The 25,393-nt window shown below is 45.3% G+C and overlaps 1 protein-coding gene across 1 annotated transcript; it reads left to right on the top strand.

Annotated features, from left to right (window-relative positions):
* Positions 1 to 439: 439 nt before the first annotated feature.
* On the top strand, positions 440 to 25,051 carry mtpn (myotrophin). The gene is made up of 4 exons (XM_055650051.1): positions 440 to 533; positions 16,586 to 16,703; positions 20,580 to 20,663; positions 24,282 to 25,051. The coding sequence occupies exons 1-4, from the start codon at positions 463 to 465 to the stop codon at positions 24,366 to 24,368; spliced, it is 360 nt and encodes a 119-aa protein (XP_055506026.1). The 5' UTR covers positions 440 to 462; the 3' UTR covers positions 24,369 to 25,051.
* Positions 25,052 to 25,393: the final 342 nt, after the last annotated feature.

Raw genomic sequence — 25,393 nt, 5'->3', positions numbered from 1 at the left:
CCTCCCTGCTCCTATACTCAAATCCTTTTGCAATGAAAGCTAACATACCATTCGCTTTCTTTACTGCCTCTTTACTTTCTCGAACTTTCCTTCCCATTAATTCAGGAGTCTTATTACTAAAGGCACTAGAGCAATCTTATTACCTTCCCCCTCTACCCCCTACTCCTCCTCTCCCCATCGCATTCCCCCTCCCCCCTCCCACTTCATCATCTCCCGCCCCGTTGCCAGGGGAGGCGGAGCGCGCCCCGGCTTCCGCTGGGTCCGGAAGTGCGGCACCGATCGCCTTCCCCGGGGCGCGCGTCTCCTCACCCTTCCCCCCGCGCGCGCGCTCCCGCTCCCCCCCCCGTCACCGCCCCGCCCGCAGACAGCCCGCTCCCGCGCCCGCCCGCCCGCCACACCGGCGCCGCCGCCGCCCCCAGCCCAGCCCAGCACCGCCCAGCCCAGCAGCACCGCCCGCCCGCCATGTCGCAGCAGACCGACGTCATCTGGGCCGTGAAGAACGGAGACCTGGAGGAAGTGAAGAGTTTTTATAGCGCAGGTCGGTGTGGGCCCGGTGGAAGCGGGGAGGGAGGGAGATGGGGGAGGGGGAAGGAGGAGGGGGGGGGGGGAGGGGATGAGGGAAGAGGAGAGAGGAGAGAGAGTAGATGGAGGGAAGAGGAGATGGAGGGAGATGAGGAAAGGGGAAAGGGGGAGGGGAGGGGAGAGGAGGAGAAGAGGAGAGAGAGGAGAGGAGGGAGATGGAGGAAGGAGGGGGAGGGGAGATGAGGGAAGAGGAGATGGGGAGATGGAGATGGAGGGAGATGGGGGAGAGGAGAGGGAGGGAAGAGGAGAGAGGGAAGAGGAGATGGAGGGGAGGGGGGATGAGGGGAGATGGAGGGAGAGGGAAGGGGGATGGGGAGAGGAGGGGGAGGGAAAGGAGATGAGGGAGAGGAGATGGGAGGGGGAGGGGAGGGAAGAGGAGATGAGGGAAGAGGAGATGGGGGGGGGGAGGGGGAGGGGGAGGGAAGAGGAGATGAGAGGAAGAGGAGATGGGGGGGAGAGGGAGAACGAGTAAAGGATCCTAGGAGGGAGAGAGGAGGGTGTGGGTGGGGTGAAGGGGAGAGGGACGGTGGGAGAAGAACAAGGGTGGGGAGGGACAGGGAACCCTTTCTGGCTTAAGTCCTCCCTCCACCACCTCCAGTTTAAATTCCATTTGGAATATTTTGGAGGAGCAAGAAACAAGAAGGAGGTAGAGGGAAGGGGGTGGAGGAGGTTGACATGCAGGAGGGGAGGGGGGCAGGGAGATGTTGGAGGGGTTGGGGAAGCAGGGTGGGGAGAGGGAAGGGACAGGTGGAGAACGGGAGGGGAGAGGGTTGGGGAGGGAGAAGGATGGGGAGGGGGCACAGGTCTCTGGGCGGGGAGTGGGGGGAGGGTGAGGCCTGTGTGCTAGTGCTGGAGGAGGCAGGGGCACATATCCCTCTGTCCCAGCTGCCCACATGTCTCTGGCACTTTCTTGTTTTATAATCTTTCATCCTCAGTTATTGTGATTTGAAAAATCTGCTGAAAGGATTGTCCAATCTGCCAGATCGGATCTTTTTCATATCTAATTTAGATTTATGATTGTCATCTTTACCAAGGCAGTGTGAAAAAATTGTACAAGTTGTGATGGTACAAAAATGTATTGTTGGTGCCTGTCACACAGACCAGTCTCCCCACCATCGACTCCATCTCTGCTTCATGCAGCTTCAGAAAAGCATCCAACATGATCAAAGATCCTTCTTGTCCTGGTCATTCCTCTTCCTCCCACCCAGCAGAGGATACAGAAGCTTGAAGGTACACCACCAGACTCGGGAACAGCTGCTTCTCCTAAGTTATCAGGCTTCTGAATGGTCCTTCCATCAGCTGGAGTACTGACTGATTCACCTCTACCCCATTGTGGACATTGGACTTTGTCTCTGGAACTGATGCGCTACAATGCTGAGAACTATAATCTGCACTCTGTGTCTTTCCTGTTGCTCTCTCTATTGTATTTGAGTTTTATTATTTTTATGGATTGTATTGTCTGATGTTTGGGTAGCATGCAAAACAAAGCTTTTCACTGCACCTCAGTACACATGACAATAATAAACCTATCCCATTGCTGTGGAATCACAACTGTATCCGTAAGAACATCTACCACCTCCAGTACAGAGATCTGGAATGGAAATCCGCATGTGTTCTTTCATCCTGTCATTGGTAAAAAAGGTGTTATATAGTATCCTGTTTGAGGACATGGAAAATTAATTTAGGTTTATTATTGTCCCATGTATTGAGATACAATGAAAAGCTTTTGCGTGCTATCCAAATCATGAATACAATCAGTTCAAACTCAAGTACAAAGGGTAAAGAGAACAGAAAGATACAGCGTGGAATGTAGTTTCTCAGCATTATGGCGTAACAGTTCAAAGTCCAGTGTCTGCAATGAGGTGGTTGGAGAATTGAGACCGTATCCCAATGTACAGAAGGACCGTTCAGAAGTCTGCAAAGAGGGGAAGAAGGTCCCAAATCTCGTGGTGCGAACTTTCGAGCTTCTGCACCTTCTGCCGGAGGAGAGCAGAGAGAAGAAGGAACTGGGGTGGGAACAGTTGATTATGTTGGCTGCTGTCTGTGGCAGCTTGAGTCATTGGTGGAATGTCTCGTCTGTGATATGGACTGGGTTACATCTACAAATCTGCAATTGCTGGTTGGCTAGGGCAGAGCAGTTCCCAAAATGCAGCCCAATGTTTGTGTCGTCAAGATGGATAATGTGATGTGTGGATGCTTCAGTCTGGTGTGGAAAAAGCTATTATTTGACTATGAACTTGGATCATGCAGCCACAGGCCATACAGAAAAATGAAGACTGCACATTTTCTGTTATTTTCTGCAAATTAAAACTTTTGAATTCAATATTCCCATATCAAAATTGCAAGATTTTGTACCGTTAGGAGTTAAAAGTAAATATCACCTCCACAAATTAATACAATTGTTAAGTGTACATGTGGGATTAACTGAATAGCTCTACCAAAATTGCACAGGACAATAATATGTTCTCTAACGTACTAACAGGTGGTGAATCTGTTGAATTCATTGTCACAGAAGGTTGTGGAGGCCAAATCAATGGATATTTTTAAGGCAGAGTTAGATAGATTCTTGATTAGTGTGGGTGTCCGGGGTTATGGGGAGAATACAGGAGAATGGGGTTAAGAGGGAATGATAGATGAGCAGTGATTGAATGGTGGCATTGACGTGCTGGGCTGGAAGGTAGTTGAGGCAAGTACTATAACAGCATATAGGACATTTGGACAGGTACAAGGATAGGAAAGGTTTAGTGGGATGCAGGCAAATGGGATTAGCTTAGACGAGATATTTTGATCAGCAGAGATGAGTTGGGCCGAAGGGCTTGTTTCCGTGATGTGTGGCTCGATTAGGTTTATGAATGAATTGTGTTCTGCAAAATTATTATGCATACTATATTACGCAATAAATTGGTAATTCGGCACAATATTTTTCTGTAGATAGACACAAAATGCTGGAGTAACTCAGTGGGACAGGCAGCATCTCTGGAGAGAAGGAATTGGTGACGTTTCAGGGTTGAGACCCTTCTTCAGACCTGAAACATCACCTATTCTCTTCAGAGGGGGAGATGATCTACCAAATTTTACTTCACCAGAAATCTATAAATGCCACCTGGAGACAAAATCTGAGAAATAAGTGCATTGATCCAAGATTCAGAATGCTCATCTCAGCAATTTCTGGGATCAGTATAATTTTCCGGGCAGCCAAGGTCCTGTTTTGTATTTTGTTGGGAGCAAGTGGAAGTATGTGCCGGTGTGTGATTTGTAAGCCAGCACCACTTTAAAGGAATCAGCACAAGCTTTTCAGAAAATTTGGTTGTGAGTAACTGGTCGACTAATTCAGCGTAGACACAAAATGCTGGAGTAACTCAGCGGGACAGGCAACATCTCTAGAGAGAAGGAATGGGTGACATTTCAGGTTGAGGCCATTCTTCACTCTTTGAGTCAGGGGAGAGGGAGACCAGAGATATTGAAGGGTAAGGATTGAAACTACAGATCACAACAGACAATCTCTGCCTACTTATTCAGCTTGGTGTTTTGATTAAAAGTTAGATTCAGAGATGTATTCTATTGCATCTGAATGGTGTTCCTCTAGAATAAGGCGGGAATGAGAGGTGCATGGGGCACCGTACTAAATGGGCGTCAGTATCCACAGCAACAGATTTCTGAAAACATTTGATGGTTTTACCAGAGACGTTAAAAAGATCAGTATCTCAACATTGCACTGCACCATCTCTGTCACTGGTTGTTATCAGCCATCAACAACAACAGTCATTTTCTTCGGGTATGTGGAATCAAGAACCAGAGGACATAGGGTTAAGGTGAGCAAGAGAACATTCAATAGGAATCTGGCGGGAACTTTTTTACGCAGAGGGTGATGGAATGGGCTGCCAGAGGTGGTAATTGAGTCAGATACAACTGCCTTTAAATTACTTTTTCCAGTTGGACAGGTACATGAGCAGCCAAGGTTTAGAGCAAACTCGGGGAAAATGGAATTAGTGTAGATCTTGGTCAGCATGGACAAGTTGGGCCGAAGGGTCTGTTCCCGTGCTGTGTGACTCTTATAACCAGGAAGTCACTTCTTTATGCCGAATGTGAGTAATTTGATCACACATTGACTTGCAGACTCGCATTCACCCATGAAGGGCACATTCACCCATGAAGCCATGAAGAATTTCATTGTACTATCTGGGACACATGACAATAAACTCTCTTGACTTGACTTGACTTGTATGATATGCAAACCGCTGGCACTTCTCTCCTGTAATCTGCGAGCCAACAGTTGTATTTATCACCTAGAAAGTAATCTGATGCCCGAGAGTAATTTGGACAAGCAAGCTTTCAGTAAAACACTAGAGTATCTCAGACTGAAGAAGGGTCCCGTCCCAAAATGTCGTCTGGCAATTCCCTCCAAAGATGCCGCCAGACGACTATTGCCAGTTCCTCCAGCACTTTGTGTTTAACTCAAGTTCCCAGCATCTGCAGTTCCTTTAGTCAGTCCCAACCCAAAACGACACCTATCTTATATCCTCCAGCGATGCTACCTGACCCACTGAGTTACTCCAGCACTTTGTCTTTTTTTATACAGGAAAGGAGAATGCCACTTGACCTCCTGTCTATTGAGTGGGATCATGTAGATCGAGGCCTCGTTTCCTGTTAAAGAGCTTTTTCTCCTTATGCTTTGATATCCTTATTTTACACAACTTTTTAATTTTATAGATGCTATTTGACCACGCATCCATGGCCTTGTGGAAAAGAAAATCTAACATTCTGCTGGTTTCTGTGTGTTTTTTCGAAAAATAAATTTTCTTTTCCCGACTTGGAATTGACTATGATGTTGAGAAATAAATGTTGCACACTTTCAGATTGATGCTCAAGAAAAAATATTTTTTATTAAAACTTTGACCCATTGGTAATATTGAAAGGGTTATCTGACACACATTACTACTTCTATAGTTTTGGTTTAAGAAAATAATGGGTTTTGAGACAATCGACAATAGGTGCAGGAGTAGGCCATTTGACCCCTCAAGCCAGCACCGCCATTCAATGTGATCATGGCCGATCATCCCCAATCTGTACCCCGTTCCTGCTTTCTCCCCATGTCCCCTGACTCCATGTTGGGGGCGGTCGAAGCTCCTGCGGCTTGGAGCTCCCGATGTTGGTCCCTAACTAGGGACCCCGAGCTCCACAATGTTAAAGTCCGCAGGCTCCCGAATCGGTCTACAGCAATGGCCGCCAGCTCCTCGATGTTAGGCCGCAGTGTGGACGGAGATACGGAAATAAATTGCACCTCTGTCGAGGTACGGGATTTTAAAAAGTTTCCCCCAACCCGCCACCCACATAATACAAAGCTAAAGAACACTGAAACATACATTTAACACATATTATAAAACAACAGAGAAGGAAGGGACAGACAGACAGTTTGTGAGGCAGCCATTGCTGCTGACTACCCCACTCAATCTCTATATTTATTCCACTGGGGTTCCTCACAATTTAACAGTATGAACACTGAATGCTCAAACTTTGGGTAACTAATCAACAACAACCCGTCCCCATCCACTTCCACCTATATCCAATCCTCTGGCTTCACCGTTTATGCTTCTTCAGTATCTAGGTCCCTGTTTTCTTCTTCCCATCTTTAGCCTTTATCTTCCCTTGAAACCCCTCGCTGTACTCGCCTATCACTTGCCAACCTTTGTCCCATCCCGCCCTCTCTTCCAGTTTTCTCCCCCTACTACAATTGGTCTGAAGAAGGGTCCCGACACGAAATGTCGCTTATCTATGTTCTCCAGAGAAGCTGTCGGACCTGTCCAGCACTTTGCGTCTTTTTTTTCCTCCATATTTATTGGTTCCCCTGGATTTCAGAAATGTATCGGTCTCGGGTCGAATGTAAAGGGCCTGTCCCACTTAGGCGACTCTTTAGGCAACTGCCAGGGACTAGTTTTAATGGAATTCACCTACGACACCTGGCGACAGCCTACGACAACAAACATTGTCGCCACTGTGCCAAAAAGCTTTCAACATGTTGAAATTTTTGCGGCAGTTGCCTGTAGTCGCCCAAAAAATGGTCCAAGTGGGACAGGTCCTAGAATGTGACTGAACAGCCAGACTGCAGTTGGTTTTGGCTGTCACATTTGCCTGCTTCACTCATAATTTAGATGACTCTTCTCAAAAATATCTGCATTTGGATGGTCTACTGCTAACTGATACCCTCTTCAGCCTTCATTTACAAAGAATCTGGCAGCCGGTAGAGAGATTGGTTCTTGGATTATGAACCTTGCGAACTGTGGGCCAATTCACTGAATAGTCTGATAATCTTGCCAAGGAGGCAATTGGCTTCATTCTTAGGTAGCACACTGCAGATCCAATTTTGCATATATAACTACCAAATGGATCTAATATGATGATTGAGATTGAAAGGTGATATTACAATAGAAGCATTTGTGTGAGAATTGACGTTGTTTATTAGCCAAGCCGAGGATTGTTGGAGTACTAGCCTTGCGTTTTCAAAAAAAAAAAAATCTTAGATGCTGGAAATCTGAAATTAATGGGAAACCATGAAAAATAGTGGAAAAAAAACCTCAACAGATCAGGCAGCATCTGTGGAAATAGCAGCTGTTAATATTTCAAATAAAATCCTTTACAGCTGAAATCTCAATAAGAAATTTGAGGTGTGTAAGGATGTGTGTTGGTGTAGATTGAAAAAAAAACTGTTGAAAAGAAAACAACGGGAGTAGGGAGAAAGTGGCATGACTGGGATGGGACAAGTCTTTGATTATGTCAGCTGCTTATCCACTTAGCGTGAAGTGTAAATAGTCAATGGTGGGGAGTGTGGTGTGTGTGGGACTGGGCTACATCTACAATGGTGGGGAGTGTGGTCTGTGTGATGGACTGGGCTACATCTACAATGGTGGGGAGGGTGTGGTCTGTGTGATGGACTGGGCTACATCTACAATGGTGGGGAGTGTGGTCTGTGTGATGGACTGGGCTACATCTACAATGGTGGGGAGGGTGGTCTGTGTGATGGACTGGGCTACATCTACAATGGTGGGGAGTGTGGTCTGTGTGATGGACTGGGCTACATCTACAATGGTGGGGAGTGTGGTCTGTGTGATGGACTGGGCTACATCTACAATGGTGGGGAGTGTGGTCTGTGTGATGGACTGGGCTACATCTACAATGGTGGGGAGTGTGGTCTGTGTGATGGACTGGGCTACATCTACAATGGTGTGGGAGGAGTGCTCTGTGTGATGGACTGGGCCACATCTACAACTCTCTACAATTTCTTGCGGTCTTAGACAGAGCTAATGCCAAACCAAGCCGGGTTGCAGCCCGACAGTATGCTCTCTACGATGCATCTGTAGAAGTTTGTAAGAGTCATTGGAGACATGCCAAATTTCCTCAGTCTCCTCGGGAAGTGCAGGCATAGTTGTGCCTTCTTCGCTGGTTGGTCCACGACAGATCTGGAAGTCTGAAGAATGATCCTGACTGGAAACGTCATCTGTCTGTTCCTTCCAGAGATGCTGCCTGACCCGCTGAGTTACTCCGGCACTTTGTGGTTTGCTCATGATTCCAGCGTCTGCAGTTCCTTGCGTCTCCACATTGAATGGCAGTGCAGGTTGGAGGGTCCTGGCTGCCTATTCATGCTGCCATGCCCTTGTGTTCTCTATGCACATGCCCTGTCTGATGAGCTATGGGGTTTTTTTTGCAACATTCTCGGTTTTTATATTTTCTCTGAAGCTTGATAGTTGTCCTATTATTGGCCTGTGATTAGTCAGAGCATTTTTCAATATTGCATAATGTCATTGTGTACTTTCTGGACTGTTACTCAGTCATGTATCATTCAAAACATTTTCTAAAGTGTGATGCAAGGAGAAACACATCCAATAAGTGTCACTAATCCTGCTTTTCATGTCTTTCTGAAAGCATCTTCCAGTTGTAAATAAAAAGATTGTAGATGGTGAAGCACCATCGATGGAAGACAAAATTATCATTGCAATTTGAAGGCCTTTTATTTGAGCTGCTCCCAATGGCTCGTGCTGGTGTCCTTCAAACCTGCTGCCTTTTAAATGTTAATTCTTCCCCTCTTTCTAATTAAATGTTTAACTGTTGCCACATTATGTGCCATTGCTACCATGTTCCAACCTTCACACCAAGTTCTCTATTAGACCCCAATCAGCAGAGATAATTCCAATTACTTTCAGCTCCCCTTAATATTTAGAAAACATTGATCACTCCACCCCTTCACGTTCTAACCTCGAGGAAACTTAGCCTTAGTTTGCGTAGCCTCTCAATTGTTATACTTTTCTCCAGTTTCCTCCCACATTTCAAAGACATGCAGGTTTGTAGGTTGATTGCCTCTGAAATTTGCTCCTAGTGTGTAGGGAGTGGATGCGAAAGTGGCATACCATAGAACATAACATGTGAACGGGTGATCAATGGTCAGCGTGGGCCCTTTTTCCATGTAGTATTTTTAAACTAAACTAAACAAATACTGTACTATACCACAGGCATATTCCTACTGTGCAGCTCAGAGCCATATCGTGATCAGGACCTTGTATAGTTCTCGACTAACTTTCACATCCTTTTATTAAAGCCTTCTAGGAATAATGGCCAGGATTCCGATGGCCTTTATTTTCTGACTGTACTTGTCAGATGTTTGAACCCTTTAAAACAGTGTGGAACTGCCCTGCCACATCACCTCACAATTTAGATAACCATTTTATGTTATCAGTGGATGACATCAAATTGGCTTCCATTGAAATCTATTTGTCCACTTAATATTATCTTTGTATTGTCAGCGTTTGAGAATGTAGTTTTTAACCATTTTCTAAGCTGATAATAAATACAGAGCAAGAAAAAATCTCCCTGAACCTCCGCTAGCCACACCTGTTGGTTAAATGCCTATTCCTACTTCAACTTCTGCGGTTCAGCACATTTCTTCAACTTTATAATTTGCCTTTGACTCCTTGAGCTGCTACTCAGTACTGGAGGGGGGATTTATCGGGGACCTTTAGATATTTCCTGTCCTCCTCTTGATCATCTCTTCAAAATAAATCAGGTTTTGCATGTGTTTAAGAAGGAACTGCAGATGCTAGAAAAAAGTTTATTCCCCCCCCCCTCCTACCCACCTCCACATCAGTCTGAAGAAGGGTCTTGACCCGAAACATCACCTATTCTTTCGCTCCGTTGATGCTGCTTCACCCGCTGAGTTTCTCCACCAGGTTTTGCATATGTGGTGACTTGGTAAGGCAGCATCAGATTCTTTCAGTTTACAACCCAGCGGTATGAATATTGAGTTCTGTAATTTTAAGTAATCCTTGCATTCTCTCTCCAGCCTGCCCCCACCCTAATAGCACTGTTAGTTTCACTTGTCGTATCTCTTCATGCAGTTCCATAACTCAGTACTTCCCTAACTCGACGTCAAATTGAAAATCCTTCCATGGGGAAGTGAGAAAATAACTGCTGCACAAAATGGAGCATATGGTGGTTGCAATAGAACAGGCAGTCGTTGGAAACAGGAGGTTTAGATTTTAGGTTTGGGTTTATTATTGTCTTGTGTACCAAGGTACAGTGAATAACTTTGTTTTGCACGCTATCGAAACAGATCAGATATACCATACATAAATACAATGAAGGCAAATTCAAGTACTATATATAGAGCAAGGTGGGAAGATACAGAGTGCAGAATATGGTTCTCAATATTATACCACATCAGTTCCAGAGATCATCATCATCATCGGCAGTCACTCGAAACGAGTATGACTGTCCTCTCATGGAGGACGCCTGTGCGTGACTTTGTTTAACATGGGGAGACTGGTGCACAGACACTGGTCCTTGACAGATCTGGGTCAGGATCCAGTGGCATGGAGTCCAAGACGACTGGAGACCCTTTTCTGCTGCAGCCTTCATCCGCCTTCCCAGCCGTTGTGACGCTCCATTAAAGTCAGCCCTCGCCCTCCGCCTGTTCCACCATTGAGGTCTTGGTTGGATTGCTCTTTGTCAGGGACCTCCCCCTCGACCTTAGCACCATGAGTGACCCTACCAGGAGAATAGCTCCAGACGGCATCGCTCTCAGGATCTCAGGACTACACAAGCTTCTCCACCACGACAAAGTGACAATCCAGAGATAAGGTCCAATGTCTACAATGGGGCTGAGGTGAATCAGACAGTACCCTAGTTTATGGAAGGACCATTCAGAAAACTGATAACAGAGGGGAAGAAGCTGTTCCTGAGTCTGGTGGTGCACACTTTCAGGCTTCTGTATCTTCTGCCGGACGGGAACAGGGAGAAAAGGGAATGACCGGGCTGGGACAAGTCTTTGATTACATTACATCTTTTGTGTATGTCTGTTTGTTATTCGCTGTGTGTGCTTCAGCACATGTATCTTCTATCCCAGCTCCACTCCTTTTGATTCACAACCCAAGATTTGAGAAAGCTAAAAGTTTTACAGCGATCTTGACTCGTATTATTGCATTACATTCTCTGTTGGATCGCATAACATGTACCGTAGGGGATATTATAAAACTTTGCCATCACACCCTGTTTACTAGCAGTCAAAAACAACTTGGCGATGTCACAAAATATGTTATTCCATTGGGGATCTGAACTAGAGAGGCTTGCATTTGAACCACATTCATTGCCTGAGGGCTTGTTCCAAGATATTGTAACGCTCATCGCATTTCCACACTATCTTATTCCTAATGCTAACAGGCACTGCAACTGATTCTGAGTCCTGATTGTCAGACAAAGCAGAAAGGGAGTGGTAATATTTAAATTAGTTAAGATCTCATTTTTGATGTAAACTAAAACTTATTAATGTACCTCGGTTCCCGTGACAATAATACACAAAACTAAAATGCCAAAGGAGTTTTATGCTGAGGAAGTTTTATACTTATTTCCTTATTCAGAGGGTGGTGAATCTGTGGAATTCATTGCCACAGACGGCTGTGGTGGCCATGTCAATGGATATTTTTATGGTGGTGATTGACAGATTCTTGATTAGTACGGGTGTCGGGTTATGGGGAGAAGGCAGGAGAATGGAATTGAGAGGGAAAGATAGATCAGCTGTCATGGATAGTGGAGTAGACGGCATGGGCCAAATGGCCTATTTCTGATCCTGTAACTTAAAAACGTAATAATTTTTTTTGGATGTGGCCTAATTGGTTCTTAGCATGTCACAATGGGATTTGAATGAGTCTTCACTAGAATGTTGATCCAAGCTGCTAGTTTGCAGGTCCTGCATCATAAAGCTTTACTTTAGAGGTACAATATGGAAACAAGACCTTTCCATGGAGTTCATGCCAAGCATCGATCACCGGTTCACACTCATTCTATCCCCTTTCTCAACCACTCCCTGCACACTCGGGGCCATTTAGGGTCCAATTAACCTACAAACCCACACGTCTTTGGGATGTGGGCGGAAACCCATGTGGTCACAAGGAGAACATGCAAACTCCACATGGACAGTACCTGAGTCAGGATCAAACCCAGGTCTCTGATGCTGCGAGGCAGTCGCTCTTGCATCTGCACCACTGTGCTGCCCTTGTATGTTTCTCTGCTCGTATATCATGTTTGTCTGTAAAATACAAAGTGCTGGAGGAACTCGGCACGTCAGACATAATGGGGAGAGAATGGACAGGCAATGTATTGAATCGGGATCCTTCTCCAGACTGGGCATTTGTAAAGGTGCAAATGCATTACGTTGCTATGTAACTAATCGGTACATTTTAGAAAACTGCTCTGACCAAAGAATTGCATTGTAATGGCCTGTGTTTGTGCGATTGTACCGTCCGTCAGCAATAGTGTGTGGTGCTGAATGGCAATGCTGATAACAGCAGACTAATATTTTGGATGGTGTTAGCAGTTTACTCTTTTGGGGAAACTTTCTGGAAAGAACCTTGTTGTGGTGCAGTGAGCTGTTGATGGGTTTTTTTGGTTCTATTATAATTGCTTTTGTTGAAGAGTTCATTGTTCAAGGTTCAAGTTCAAGTTTACATTTACTGTCACGTACACCATTTGGTACAGTGAAATTTGGGTTACCATAGAGCCATACGGATTAAAAAAAGAACACAACACGTGATAGAATTTAACATGAACATCCCCACACAGCAGAATTAACGTGAGGGAAGGCAATAAAGTTCAATCATCTTCCTCTTTGTTCACCCGCGGTCGGGGCTTCCCGAACCCTCCGCAGTCGCCGCTACGGCGGCCCAAAGTTCAGGCCCTCTCGCCGGGATGATTGGAACGCCGACGTCGGAACGGAAGAACATTCTCAGCGGCTTGGAGTTCCGAATCGGCCACTTCGTACCGGAGACAGCGGCTCCCGAAGTCCACAGACCGAGCTGGGCGGAGATTCAACGCTGGCGGCCCTCGGCAAAGGGATCACCAGAACTCCGCGATGTTGAAGTCAGTGCGGCCCGCGGCTAGAAGCTCCACAACCACAGCTCCACGATGATAAAGCAGCAGGCCCACTCTGGAGCTTCAAACGGTGATCCCCGGTATGGCATCGCCCGCTCCGCGATGGCAAATCAGTGCTGCGCCACCGCTGAGGTTCTGGTTGGTCTCCGGCAGGAAAGGCCGCGCCAATCCAGATGGTAAGCTGCGAGAGGGGGGACAAAGACGTGACTGGGAGAATAGTCGCATCCTCGCCAGGAAGTGACTGAGAAACGGTTTCCCCTTTACCCTCCCCCACATAAAAAGATGAAGAAACCTCCAAAACATACTTTTTAAACAGACTAAAAATAACCCAGACAGACCGTAGGTAGAGGCTGCCATCATAGGGCACCCCTAGTTGAAAAGAGTTTCTGAGAGGACATCCTCTGGCCCAAGTTGCTTGTTCCTGAAGCAGATACAGGTTCTCAGGCATCAGGTTGGGCCTGACGTGCATCTGACTGGAGAACGATAGATAGACTGGCACAGTGTAAAAGTAACCAGACCTTGAGGGAGCGCAGCGTAGGTTTACAAGATTAATTCCCGGGATGGCGGGACTGTCATATGCTGAGAGAATGGAACGGCTGGGCTTGTACACTCTGGAATTTAGAAGGATGAGAGGGAATCTTATTGAAACATATGAATATTAAGGGTAAGGCCCGATGTTGGGGCAGTCCATAACCAGGGGCCACAGTTTAAGATTAAGGGGTAAGCCATTTGGAACGGAGATCAGGAAACAATTTTTCACACAGAGAGCTGTGAGTCCGAATTCTCTGCCTCAGAGGGCGGTGGGGGCCGGTTCTCTGGATACTTTCAAGAGAGAGCTAGATAGGGCTCTTAAACATAGCCGAGTCAGGGGATATGGGGAGAAGGCAGGAACGGGGTACTGATTGGGGATGGTCAGCCATGATCACATTGAATGGTGGTGCTGGCTCGAAGGGCCGAATGGCCTACTCCTGCACCTATTGTCTATTGCAAAATGATGTCCTATGTAGTCCGATCATCTGTGAAAGAGGCGGGGGTTAGCCTGGGTCTTTATTTTTGCCTCTCTCAGGGGACATTGATCTAATACACTGGACAGTACATACAAAAGAGAGGCTTCACCACTAATTTCCATCCGGCACTCAAATTCACTTGGACCATTTCCGACATCTCCCTACCGTTTCTAGATCTCACCATCTCCATCGCAGGTAACAGACTACTGACAGATATCTACTATAAACCCACTGACTTCATGGCTATCTGGACTACACTTCTTCCCACCCTGCTTCATGTAAGGACTATCCCCTATTTCCAATTCCTCCATCTACGCTGCATCTGCACCCAGGATGAGGTGTTCCAGACCAGGGCACCGACGATCTCCTCATTCTTTAGGGAATGGGGGTTCCCCTCTTCTATTATAATGAGACTCTCACCAGGGTGTCCTCTATATCCCGCAGCTCCGTTCTTACTCCCCATCCCCCCCACGCGTAACAAGGACAGAGTCCCCCTTGTCCTCACCTTCCACCCCATCAGCTGTCACTTACAACATATTATCCTCCGATATTTGCGCCATCTCCAAAGCTTTGGCCAGAATTGAGGAATGTGTTGAGGGTACATCTGGAAGTGTAGTTTCCCTTGTCATTTAAGGACTTTGTCTCTCAGATCTTTTCTGTGCAATTAGTTGCCTTGATTGTCGATTGTAATTGAAGTGGGGCCAGGCTGTAGACAGAACAACTAATCATGTACATGGAACGTACATGACAAAGGCTTCTCCGTTTCACTTTACAATAAGTATAGGAAGCAACTGCAGATGCTGGTTTATACCGAAGATCAACACACAATGATGGAGAAGGGTTTGACCCGAAACATCACCTATTCCTTTTCTCCAGCGATGCTGTCCGACTCACTGAGTCACTCCAGCAGTTTGTGTCTATCTTCACTTTAGAATAAGTCTTTGTGATGCTGAATTTCTGCGTTGGAATATTGAGTCTTCTCATCTAGCAGACACATACACCAATCATGTCAGCTCCTCGGAGGTCTCTGGTATTGTGTCTTGTCCAGTGGGTCTTTGGTAATGATATGGGCAACTTTTTACTACGGCCAATGCAAGCTGACAGTGTGTTTTCTCAGTATATTTAAACCAGCATCTGCAGTTCTTTCCTGCACAGTATGCTTAGCCAATTGTTCCACTCCTGTTTAGACCACATCTACTTTGAGGCCTGTAGTTATTTATAACAGCGTGCAAACTTCCTGCGTTTTTTCTAAATTTCAGTCAAAAACCAGAGACAGTGGTCAGAAACCATCAACTACAACATGTTGTATTTGTCCAATGTGTGTAAAGTACTGGTGATGCCCCAACATGCATCACAGATTTCCGCAGCTACAATTCAATTGTTCAGGGGTATTTATTGTCGCATGTACCCAGATACAGTGAAATTCTGTTTTTGCATTCAATTCAGTAAAGTCTTACTGTATAATTACAAGAGTGCAATGATTGTAGTGTGAGAATAGTGAAATGTTGTTGTATGTATTTGCAATGACAATAAAATGTATTATTATTACGATAAACACAAGGTGCTGGAGTAACTCAGCGGGTCATGCAGCATCTCTGGAGAGAAGGAATGGGTGACGTTTCGGGTCGAGACCCTTCTTCAGAATAGTGGATTCTACCGCGACAGCAGTCTAATGAGTCACCACGTTTCTGGCGCTATCATGCTTCCTTCAAGTTTGAAAGTTGCGAAAGAGTCTTGGCCATAAAGGCCCGCAGTGCTGGAGGTGGCATTGGGTCTGTGAGTGTTGCAAGGATCGGCCTGGCCTGCTGATGCTCTCCATGTCTCCCACCTCCCGTGTTGCTGCAGGTTGCCTCTGACTATAGAAGTTCCTCCTCACCTCCTTTCTGAAAGAGCGCCCTATAATTCTGAGGTTATGACCTGGTCCTAGACTCTCGCACCAGTGCAAACATCCTCTCCACATCCACTATATCGAAGCCTTTCATTATTCTGTAAGTTTCAATGGGGGTCCCCTCCTCAACCTTCTAAACTCCAGCGAGAAGAAGCCCAGTGCTGTGAAATGCTCATCGAGAGAGAGAGGGGAGGAGAGGGACAAAGGGGGGGGGGGGGGGGGGGGGGGGGGGGGGGGGGGAGGGAGAGAGAGAGAGACAGACAGAGAGAGAGAGAGAGGGAGAATCATCTGCTAACCCACTCATTCCTGGAATCATTCTTGTAAACCTCCTCTGGAGCCACTCCAGAGCCAGCACATCCTTCCTCAGCCTGCCTCGTAGAGCCACACCAGGGTGCCTCCCATAGCCGACATCACCACCCCCAGATTGCCTCGAAGGCAAGGGAAGTGAGCCCACGGCCCCCAAAACTGCAACCATTTAACTTTGTTAATGGCTGTGTCCTCAAGGAACGCAGCCAAAGTTCTACTCCCTGCCCTGACATCAGTCCCCAGAAGGGTCTCGACCCGAAACGTCCCCCATTCCTTCTTTCCATTGATGCTGCTGCACCCGCTGAGTTTCTCCAACATGTTGTGTCTACCGGGTATTTGTTGGATATTGTGTTTGTTGATTCTAATGTTTTTTTTCACATTCCTTCTGTCCCCAGGGTATAGATGTGAACAAGATAGAGGTAGCTGGCCGTAAACCCATCCATTGTGCAGCAGATTGTGGTCAGCACGAGGTCCTCGAGTACCTGATCCATGCAGGAGCAGAGATTAACGTAAGAGACAAGGAAGAAGCTCACTATTTGCTGCAACATCAGCCAGTGTTTGTTATAAGTGTGCCTGATGAAAGTACTGGTGCAGTGGCCAATCTTCTAACCACAGCTATGCCCCTGTCCCACTTAGGAAACCTGAACGGAAACCTCTAGAGACCTTGCGCCCCACCCATTGTTTCCGTGAGGTTCCTGGAGGTTTTTGTCCCTCTCCCTAATGGTCGAAAGTGGTTTCCGCGTAGTCGAGCTTCTTCTATGTTCCGCCGATTATCTCAAACAAAATTCAAAACCGGCCTCGACTAAAAATAGGTTGCCGTTTTAAAAACCGGTAAGTTTTTAGTTGAAGCCGGTTGCGATGCTAGTTGAAGGTGGTTACCGGAGGTTGCAGGTAGTGGAAGGTAAGACCTTTTTTACACCAGTTTTATTCCACCAGGGAGGTCTTCCCTTCCACTACCTGCATGGAACAGGCCATTCTATGCTATCCCACTTTTGTATCCATTCCCGATATATTAGGGTGCAATTTACAGAGGCCAATTAACCTACAAACCCGCACACATCTAGGATGTGGGGGGAAACCGAAGCACGTGAACGATGCCCATGTGGTTACTGACATGAAGCAATTAAATGAACTGGAACAACATTGATAAGAGTTGGCACGATGCCTGCTGCCCTTGGACTTCATTGTCATCTGAGAAGAGGAGCACTATGAATACAAATAGACTCAAAGCCAAAAAATTGTTACCTGATTGCTAACTATTTGACGAGGTAGAGGATATAGAAGAGAGACACAAAATGCTGGAGTAACTCAGCGGGACAGGCAGCATCTCTGGAGAGAAGGAATGGGTGATGTTTCGGGTCGAGACCCTTCCTCAGACTGAAACGTCACCCATTCCTTCTCTCCAGAGATGCTGCCTGGCCCACTGGGTTACTCCAGCATTTTGCATCTATCTTCAGTGTAAACCAGCATCTGCAGTCCCTTCCCACACAGTTATTTATCCTGTTTATGTTTATCTTCCATGTTCATGATTCATCTACCAGTCTGACATCCTGATGCACTCTTTATATTCTAAGTTAATTCAGAATACACTTCATATTAAAAAAAATCTGAAACATAAAGTTTGTTGAATGGTCACATTCAAAACATGTGACCAAGTTGATAGATTTTTGTTGGATGTGTGTATACAAGAGTGTAAGATTCTTAAGGCTCAGGTTAAATTTTGAACCGGGGCTGAGATAATTTACGTCCAACATTACAGTCATCTTCCTTCCTTTATACTCCAGTCATTGTAGACGGATAATAATAGATGAGATAAGTAAAGTGGAGTGGCACAGTTACGCAGCGGTAGAGTTAAACAATAGACAATAGGTGCAGGAGTAGGCCATTTGGCCCTTCGAGCCAGCACCACCATTCAATGTGATCATGGCTGATCATCCCCAATCAGTACACCGTTCCTGCCTTCTTCCCAGTTACTGCCTTACAGTGCTTGCAGCGCCAGAGAATCCTGGTTCGATCCCGACTACGGGTGCTATCTGTACGGAATTTGTACGTTTTCCCCGTGACCTGTGTGGGTTTTCTCAGAGATCTTCAGTTTCCTCCCACACTCCAAAGACGTACAGGTTTATAGGTTAATTAGACTGATATAAATGTAAATTGTCCCTAGTGTGTGTAGGTGTGTAGTGTTAGTGTATGGGTATTGCTGGTCGGTACAGATTCGGTGGGCAGAAGGGCCTGTTTCTGCGCTGCATCTCTAAACCAAAAAAATTTAAAGTGATGCAAACGCATCTTGGCCCTGACATTGCAACTTACACTCAGTTGGTGAATGTAAGAAGTGCCAAAGGATACAAACATTAAAATAGGGTTAGTGCTGGAAATTAGAAAACGACAGAGGGTCTAGGGCAAATTTAATTAGCAAAATATTTTGGACCAATGTTCGTGAAATGCAATTAAAACCATTTTCCAGAGTAGTGTGTTCAGGAATCAATAAAGAATTCAACTAAGTTAGAACTAATATTGTGAAATGAGGCAGGGTAAACAAATTATCTTCTAATAAGATATCCTCTAGGGAAGATTTGATTCCATGTTAGAATTTCAAGTAGTGTTTGCGAAGGCTGCAGCTTGGATCTAAAATGTAAATCTATCTGATTATGTAGGTATTAGGGGCAAGTAGTCTGTGATTGTTTGAAAAAATATATTACAAATATTGTAGTTGCACAAAATAAAGTTTCAAAATACTGCACAGTTCATCATTTTCATAACTAGCCGAACATGATGCCCAGACCAACTCCTATCTGCCTGCACCTGATCCGTATCCCTGCATTCCCTACTTATCCATGTGCCTATCCAAAAGCCTCTTAAATGCCACTGTCGTATCTGCCTCCACCACCACCCGTGAGGTGTGTTGTCTGTAAGGTATGACAGTGTCAGCTTGATTCTGACCAATCCATTGGACAGCACTCCCATTTAGATGCCAGTCCCTACGTGTTTGTGAGGGAACATTACTTAAGAGACCTAGCTGGTGTAGTGTAAGTGAAATGTTTGTGGCTGCAGGAGTCAATACTTTGTAAACTGTCTGAAGAAATCTTATGTATAAATGTATTTGCTGGATTAATGACTCTGAAATGAAATCATCTTGGCCTTATCAAACATAAGACGCTACCAATCCCAGCTGTGGAGACATTGGGATAGTTGTCTCGTTGGAGGACACTGATTTTTTTAATTCTTGATATTAAACCATGTATTGTGCTTTTATATGTAATTTATTCTATGTAATGTCTTGTCTTTTGTCTGGACCTTGAGTCTGTAATAAAAAGTAAGTAAGTTCAATGAACTGGTGGCAACGAGGTCAATGCAAGGTGGGTACATCTGTTTATTCTTCCTCTCGTTCAATATTGTTATTGCGTTTTGTTTTCTATTACATGGTGCTTTAGTGGCGTCACGGTTTGGAGTACTCTAGTGCAGCTTCTGCCTCTGTACCCTCAAACATTCCACTTGGCTGAGAAGCAGTGCCACCAAGATTCATCCATTTAATTCCTGTGTTAAGAAGCTTGTCCTTTGAGGAGTTGTTGTCTTCAACTGATGCACTTTCTCTGCAATTCGCAAGCGGTGATCTTATTGAGGCAAACAGAGCTTGGTAAAGTGGGAGTGAAGCAGCAGCTACATTTTGGTGGGTCTAAACATCAGAGCGTTATGATGAGGGCCAGTTATTTAAGATTAGGGGAAAGGGAAAGTTCACTGGGAAATCTGAAAATCTTTATAATTCTACTCCAGAGACTTAAGAAGCCTGAGTCGTTGAATCTAGTTGCTGGCACACTATGGGAAGCAATGCTGTTTAAGAAGGAACTGCAGAGGCTGGAAAATCGGAGGTACACAAAAATGCTGGAGAAACTCAGCGGGTGCCACAGCATCTGTGGAGTGAAGAAAATAGGCAACGTTTTGGCCCGAAACCCTGAAGGAAATAGGAAACGTTTCGGGCTGAAACCCTGAAGGAAATAGGCAATGTTTAAGGCCCGAAATCCTGAAGGAAATAGGCAACGTTTCGGGCAGAAACCCGGAAGGGTTTCGGCCCGAAACGTTGCCTATTTCCTTCGCTCCATAGATGCTGCTGCCCCCGCTGAGTTTCTCCAGCATTTTTGGGTACCATGGGAAGCAATGCTTCCTGATTTTGCTCCTCATGTACAATTTGCAATTCTGTATTCTTCCGTTTGAAAGTCTGAGCCTTGGTTATGTTAATTTGATGAACCCCTGTTTCAAAAGTTGTACTAAAGAGATTATCTTGGCAACTTATTGTTTTTACGAAATGACCCTGCTTTGATATTTAATGTAATTAAGTAGGTATTAACTTTACAATACATGTTGATCTCTGCTGTTTCTCTGATCCACAGGTTCCAGATGTGCATGGTTTTACACCACTTCTGTCAGCTATTCACGAGGGACATTCAGAATGTGTCAAATTGCTGGTAGCCAAGGTGGGTGGTACATACAATGGACTCTCTCTCTCCCTCTCCCTCTCTCGCGGAGTGGCTGGTACATGCAGTACATCAGAAGTGATAGGAGCAGAATCAGGCCATACGGCCCATCAAGTCTACTCCGCCATTCAATCATGGCTGATCTATCACTCCCTCCCAGCCCCATTCTCCTGCCTTCTCCCCATAACCCCTGACACGAGAAACGCAGGCGTAGGCATCCTATGTCCTTGGGGCATAGGAAAAATGTGAGGAAAAACAATAACAGCAGGATTTAGATAGATAGATGGATAGATGGATAGATAGATAGATAGATAGATAGATAGATAGATAGATAGATAGATAGATAGCCTTTATTGTCATTCAGACCGAAGTCTGAACGAAATTGCAGCAGTCATACATATAATACAATAAAAAACAACAATAAACACATATTAACATCCACCACAGTGAGTCCACCCAGCATCTCCTCACTGTGATGGAGGCAAAAGTCTTAGGGGAATAGACTTGGAGCACCACAAGAATGAATAATAATAATAATAATAATCTCTATTTATATAGCACTTTTCAACAAAACCAGTATTTGAACCAAAGTGCTTAATGAAGGGATGCTGGGACTGAGTGCTGTGCAGTATCAATGGCAACTTGGCATATCTTTGGTATATTGTGCATTGTATATATATTGTTGTGTCGATACAAGTGTGCATCCACTCCTGTTTATATTGGTGACTGTCGCATTACTGGGTAAGTGGTGAGGTTGTTAATAATGAGTGGCCACGATTGCCCATCACTGGGTACAACAAGCTTCCTGCTACTAATTGTCCCTTGCCTCTCTGCCACCTACCATTGAAATATGCAAATTATTGGTCATCAACTGTAAGTGGTTGAAATATTGCACTTTTAATATAAAGGGCCTGTTCCACTTACGCCATTTTTTCGGCGAATTGCCCGCACCTGTCATAGTCGCTGCAGGTCGCCGCAAATATCGAAAATCCAACGGTGACCGACCAGAAAAAGGTGCGGCTCTTTGAGCGACTACGCACAACCATACAGGCATCACGTGTCGACATGTCGCGGAGTGACGCCCGTTCGGTCGTGAGTAGTCACCCAAAGAGTCGCACCTTTTTCTAGTCGGAGTTTCAACATTTTGGACATTTTCGACGACCTGCTGCAACTATGATGGGTCGGGTGCCGGCAAGTCGCCGAAAAAATCGTGTAAGTGGGACAAGCCCTTAACTTGGATTTTAAAATTAACTTCATGGCTCTCTTGGCTCTCATCATTCTGCCTAAAGTTTATATTTCGGAAGTTCAGGAGAATAATCTTCCTCGTTGAACCCCTGTCCTGCTGTCTGTCACCAGCCTGCCTGCTATTCCTGCTCCAGCCCAATGATGCTGCTCACCCACCATTCAATATCAGTCTGAAGAAGGGTCTCGGCCCGAGATGTCACCCATTCCTTCTCTCCAGAGATGCTGCCTGTCCCGCTGAGTTACTCCAACATTTTGTGTCCACCTTCGATTTAAACCTGCGTCTGCAGTTCTTTCCTACACACAATATTTGTTGCTGCCCTTCCTACACCACCATCTACCATTCACATGAAGAGCAGAAACTCCTTTTAAGCCTTCATAGGACTTTGGTCAGGCAGCATTTGGAGTATTGAGTGCAGTTCTGGTCGTCCCATTACAGGAAGATGTGGAGGCTTTGGAGGGTGCAGAGGAGGTTTACCAGAATGATACCAGTATTAGGTGGTATTACGTACAGAGGGAGGTTGGACAGACTTGAATTGTTTTCTCTGGAATGCTGTAGGCTGAGGAGAGATCTGATTGAGGTGTATAAAATAGTGAGGGACATAGATAGGATAATCAGGATGGAAAAAATCAAATATTGGAAGGCATAGCTTTAAGGTGAGAGGGTTGATGTTTAAACATGTGCAGGGCATGTGTTTGTACACAGAAGGGTGGTGGGTGCCTGGAATATGCTGCCGGGGGTGATGGTGGAGGCAGATACGATAGTTATGTTTGAGGCTTTTGGACAGGCACATGGATATGCAGGGAATTCGGGATCACGTGCAAGCAGATCATAGTTGGCCTTGGCATCACGTTCGGCACAGACATTGTGTGCTGAGCGGCCTGTCTTTGTACTGTTCTGTTCCATGCCCGTGCATTGTGAAAGACAATATCCAGGTGCAGACTGTGATGAAAGGCCTCTGGGGAAAACCTTGTTGTTTCAGCAAAACACAAGTGGGGACTCCATTCCCTGCATCAACATGTGTAACTAAAAGTTACCGCAACGCCACAATCGTATCTGCCTCCACCACCACCCCTGGCAGCGTGTTCCAGGCACCCAGAAACAAAGCAAATTCTTGCCCCGCACATCTCCTTTATATTTTGCCCCTCTCACCGTTAAAACTTTGCCCTCTAGTCTGTGACACTTCCACCCTGATGTCTTTGGTATTCTTTAAGAATGAACTGCAGATGCTGAAAGTTTCTTACCCCCCCCCCCCCCCCCCCCCCCCCAAATCAGTCTGAAGAAGGGTCTTGACCCAAAACATCACCTAATCCGTTGCTCCATAGATGCTGCCTCACCCGCTGAGTTTCTCCAGCATTTTTGTCTACCTTTGGAATTCTTTGTTCGTTTATAATTGTCACACTGTAAGATCACACATTGGTGTCTGTGGATATATTTTGCTGAAAGGTGTTATTTTTAGTTGCCTAGTTTTTAAATGCATGAGTCCAACGGGAACGCCTTGTTGCAGTTGTTTCCTTGTGTTGTACCATTATTCCCGGTCTTATCAGTAATTCCAGCCTCACCATCAGTGCCCGGTGGGGCCTCATCCATCAAGGGTTTGTTGACTGCTTGTAGTGTGTGTGCTTTGACCATCAGCAGCTGTCTTTGCTGCTTTTACTTGGCATTCCTGTTGATGCTGCTGCAACCTGTCAGTGATTTGGTCAGCTAATTTTATCAATACTGCAGCTCTTCCTCCAGTTTACCGTGGCTTGTGACTAATACTGGTCTTTTGTGCTTTTTATTGATTTCTGTAACCTATTCAGTTGGAACAGCAATTTAATGCCTGAAAGTGCAGCAGGTATATAAGTGGGTCTGGAAAAAAAAATGCTTATGAGTATATTTTGAAAGGACATTTAACTGCTCTGCTACTGGACACAAGGGGCAATTAGTTACTGATCTCATTTAGTCGTAAACATTTTGTTATTTTCACTGAGCACTGGAACAGCATTGGGGAAACTCAGTGGGCAACTCGAATATGTTTAGGAATGGCTCAAATGTTATGTGAATCCTTTTTAATGGTAAATGTTTTATTATTTTGGATAATGCTGGTTGAAGGCTGGAAATGATCAAACTAGTTTATTTTCTACACTAATGGCAGTTGCTGGTTGCTTCGTACCACTTTCACGCTGGTAGTCATAGAATAATTAATCTATAGCTAGTGCTAATAGACCTGCAGACACATTTATGTTAGAGCCTGTTCCATTACTTTGTTTCCCCGGGCGTTATAATGCAATGATGCTCCTTTGAAGAGAAGCCAATGCTTAGCTCCCGTTCTCGTGAACATTGTCAGTTTGCTCCCAATTAAATTGTTCCTGTTTTCATTCTTCCCCCTGCAGGGTGCTGATATAACTGCAAAATGCCCAGATGGAAAGACCTTACTGGAAGTTGCTGGAAGTCAAGAAATAAGAGACCTTCTCAAGTGACGATTCTCTTGCTTGGCCGTGGCCTGTGTCGCCTCATCTCATATAGTTTTCTTTTTCCTTCGTACTCACTTCTTTTGCTTCCGATTGCACCTTTTAATTCTGACTAAACAAAACCAGTTTGTAGCATGTTTTTGTACAGTTACAGACAACTTAGTTAACATGAAGCTCTTGCGCAGTGTACAATGGACTGAGTCTACCCTTGACTAGGGATAGTTCAACACAAAAATAAATTGCTGCGACTATTGAAGGCTGTTGCTACCACGATTATTCGGCAAATGCCCCTTTTCTCGAGTTACCTGAGCTGGGCTCGAGTTCCAATGTTGTGGACCATAGATTGAAGTGGATGCTCTTTAAATGATTGTGCCGTGTGTATCCAGAGCCAGCAGAGATTTATTCTTGTGTTCCCCTCATCATGCACCGCACTCTGGGTGGGTGCCATGCTTCCAAAATTATCAATGACAGAACCTCGTCATTTTGTTTAAACCTTCCAAATTATTTTGTTCCCCCCCCCCCCATCGATTATCATGTGAACTATCGTGATTCTTCAATGTCATGAACAGTAAACAATTCCAAATGTGATCATGGTGACCATTGATTGATCGATGGAGTGATAAACTGTCACTATTCCTGCTCCATAACCAGTGTGAGAAATCTGTTTTAATAAAATAAAGATGTGTGTATAACTTGCCTTGTTTCCATTATTTGTAGACATGAGAATAGGCCTTTGGTCCCTGGTGCGTATTCTACCATTCAGTAGGATACCAACTGCTCTTGAGTTTAGTTTAATTGTCAAGTGAAAAGCTTTTGTTCCGTGTGAACCAGTCAACGGAAAGACAATACATGACTGGTCAAAGATAGTCTGAGGGTCTCCAATGAAGTAGATAGTAGCTCAGGACTGCTCTCTAGTTTTTAAGATTGAACTGCAGATGCGGGAAAATCGAAGGTAGACAAAAATGCTGGAGAAACTCAGCGGGTGCAGCAGCATCTATGGAGCGAAGGAGATAGGCCATACCTTGAGGAGATTT

The sequence above is a fragment of the Leucoraja erinacea genome, chromosome 19 (assembly GCF_028641065.1).
Source record: "Leucoraja erinacea ecotype New England chromosome 19, Leri_hhj_1, whole genome shotgun sequence".
In the NCBI taxonomy this organism is placed as follows: Eukaryota; Metazoa; Chordata; class Chondrichthyes; order Rajiformes; family Rajidae; genus Leucoraja; species Leucoraja erinaceus.
This window is presented reverse-complemented; position numbering and strand designations above follow the sequence as displayed.

Coding starts and splice junctions, on each gene's coding strand:
- mtpn (XM_055650051.1), top strand. CDS start 463: ATGTCGCAGCAGACCGACGTCATCTGGGCCGTGAAGAACGGAGACCTG. Junction 534..16,585: donor GAAGTGAAGAGTTTTTATAG/CGCAGGTCGGTG, acceptor TTCCTTCTGTCC/CCAGGGTATAGATGTGAACA. Junction 16,704..20,579: donor ATGCAGGAGCAGAGATTAAC/GTAAGAGACAAG, acceptor TCTGATCCACAG/GTTCCAGATGTGCATGGTTT.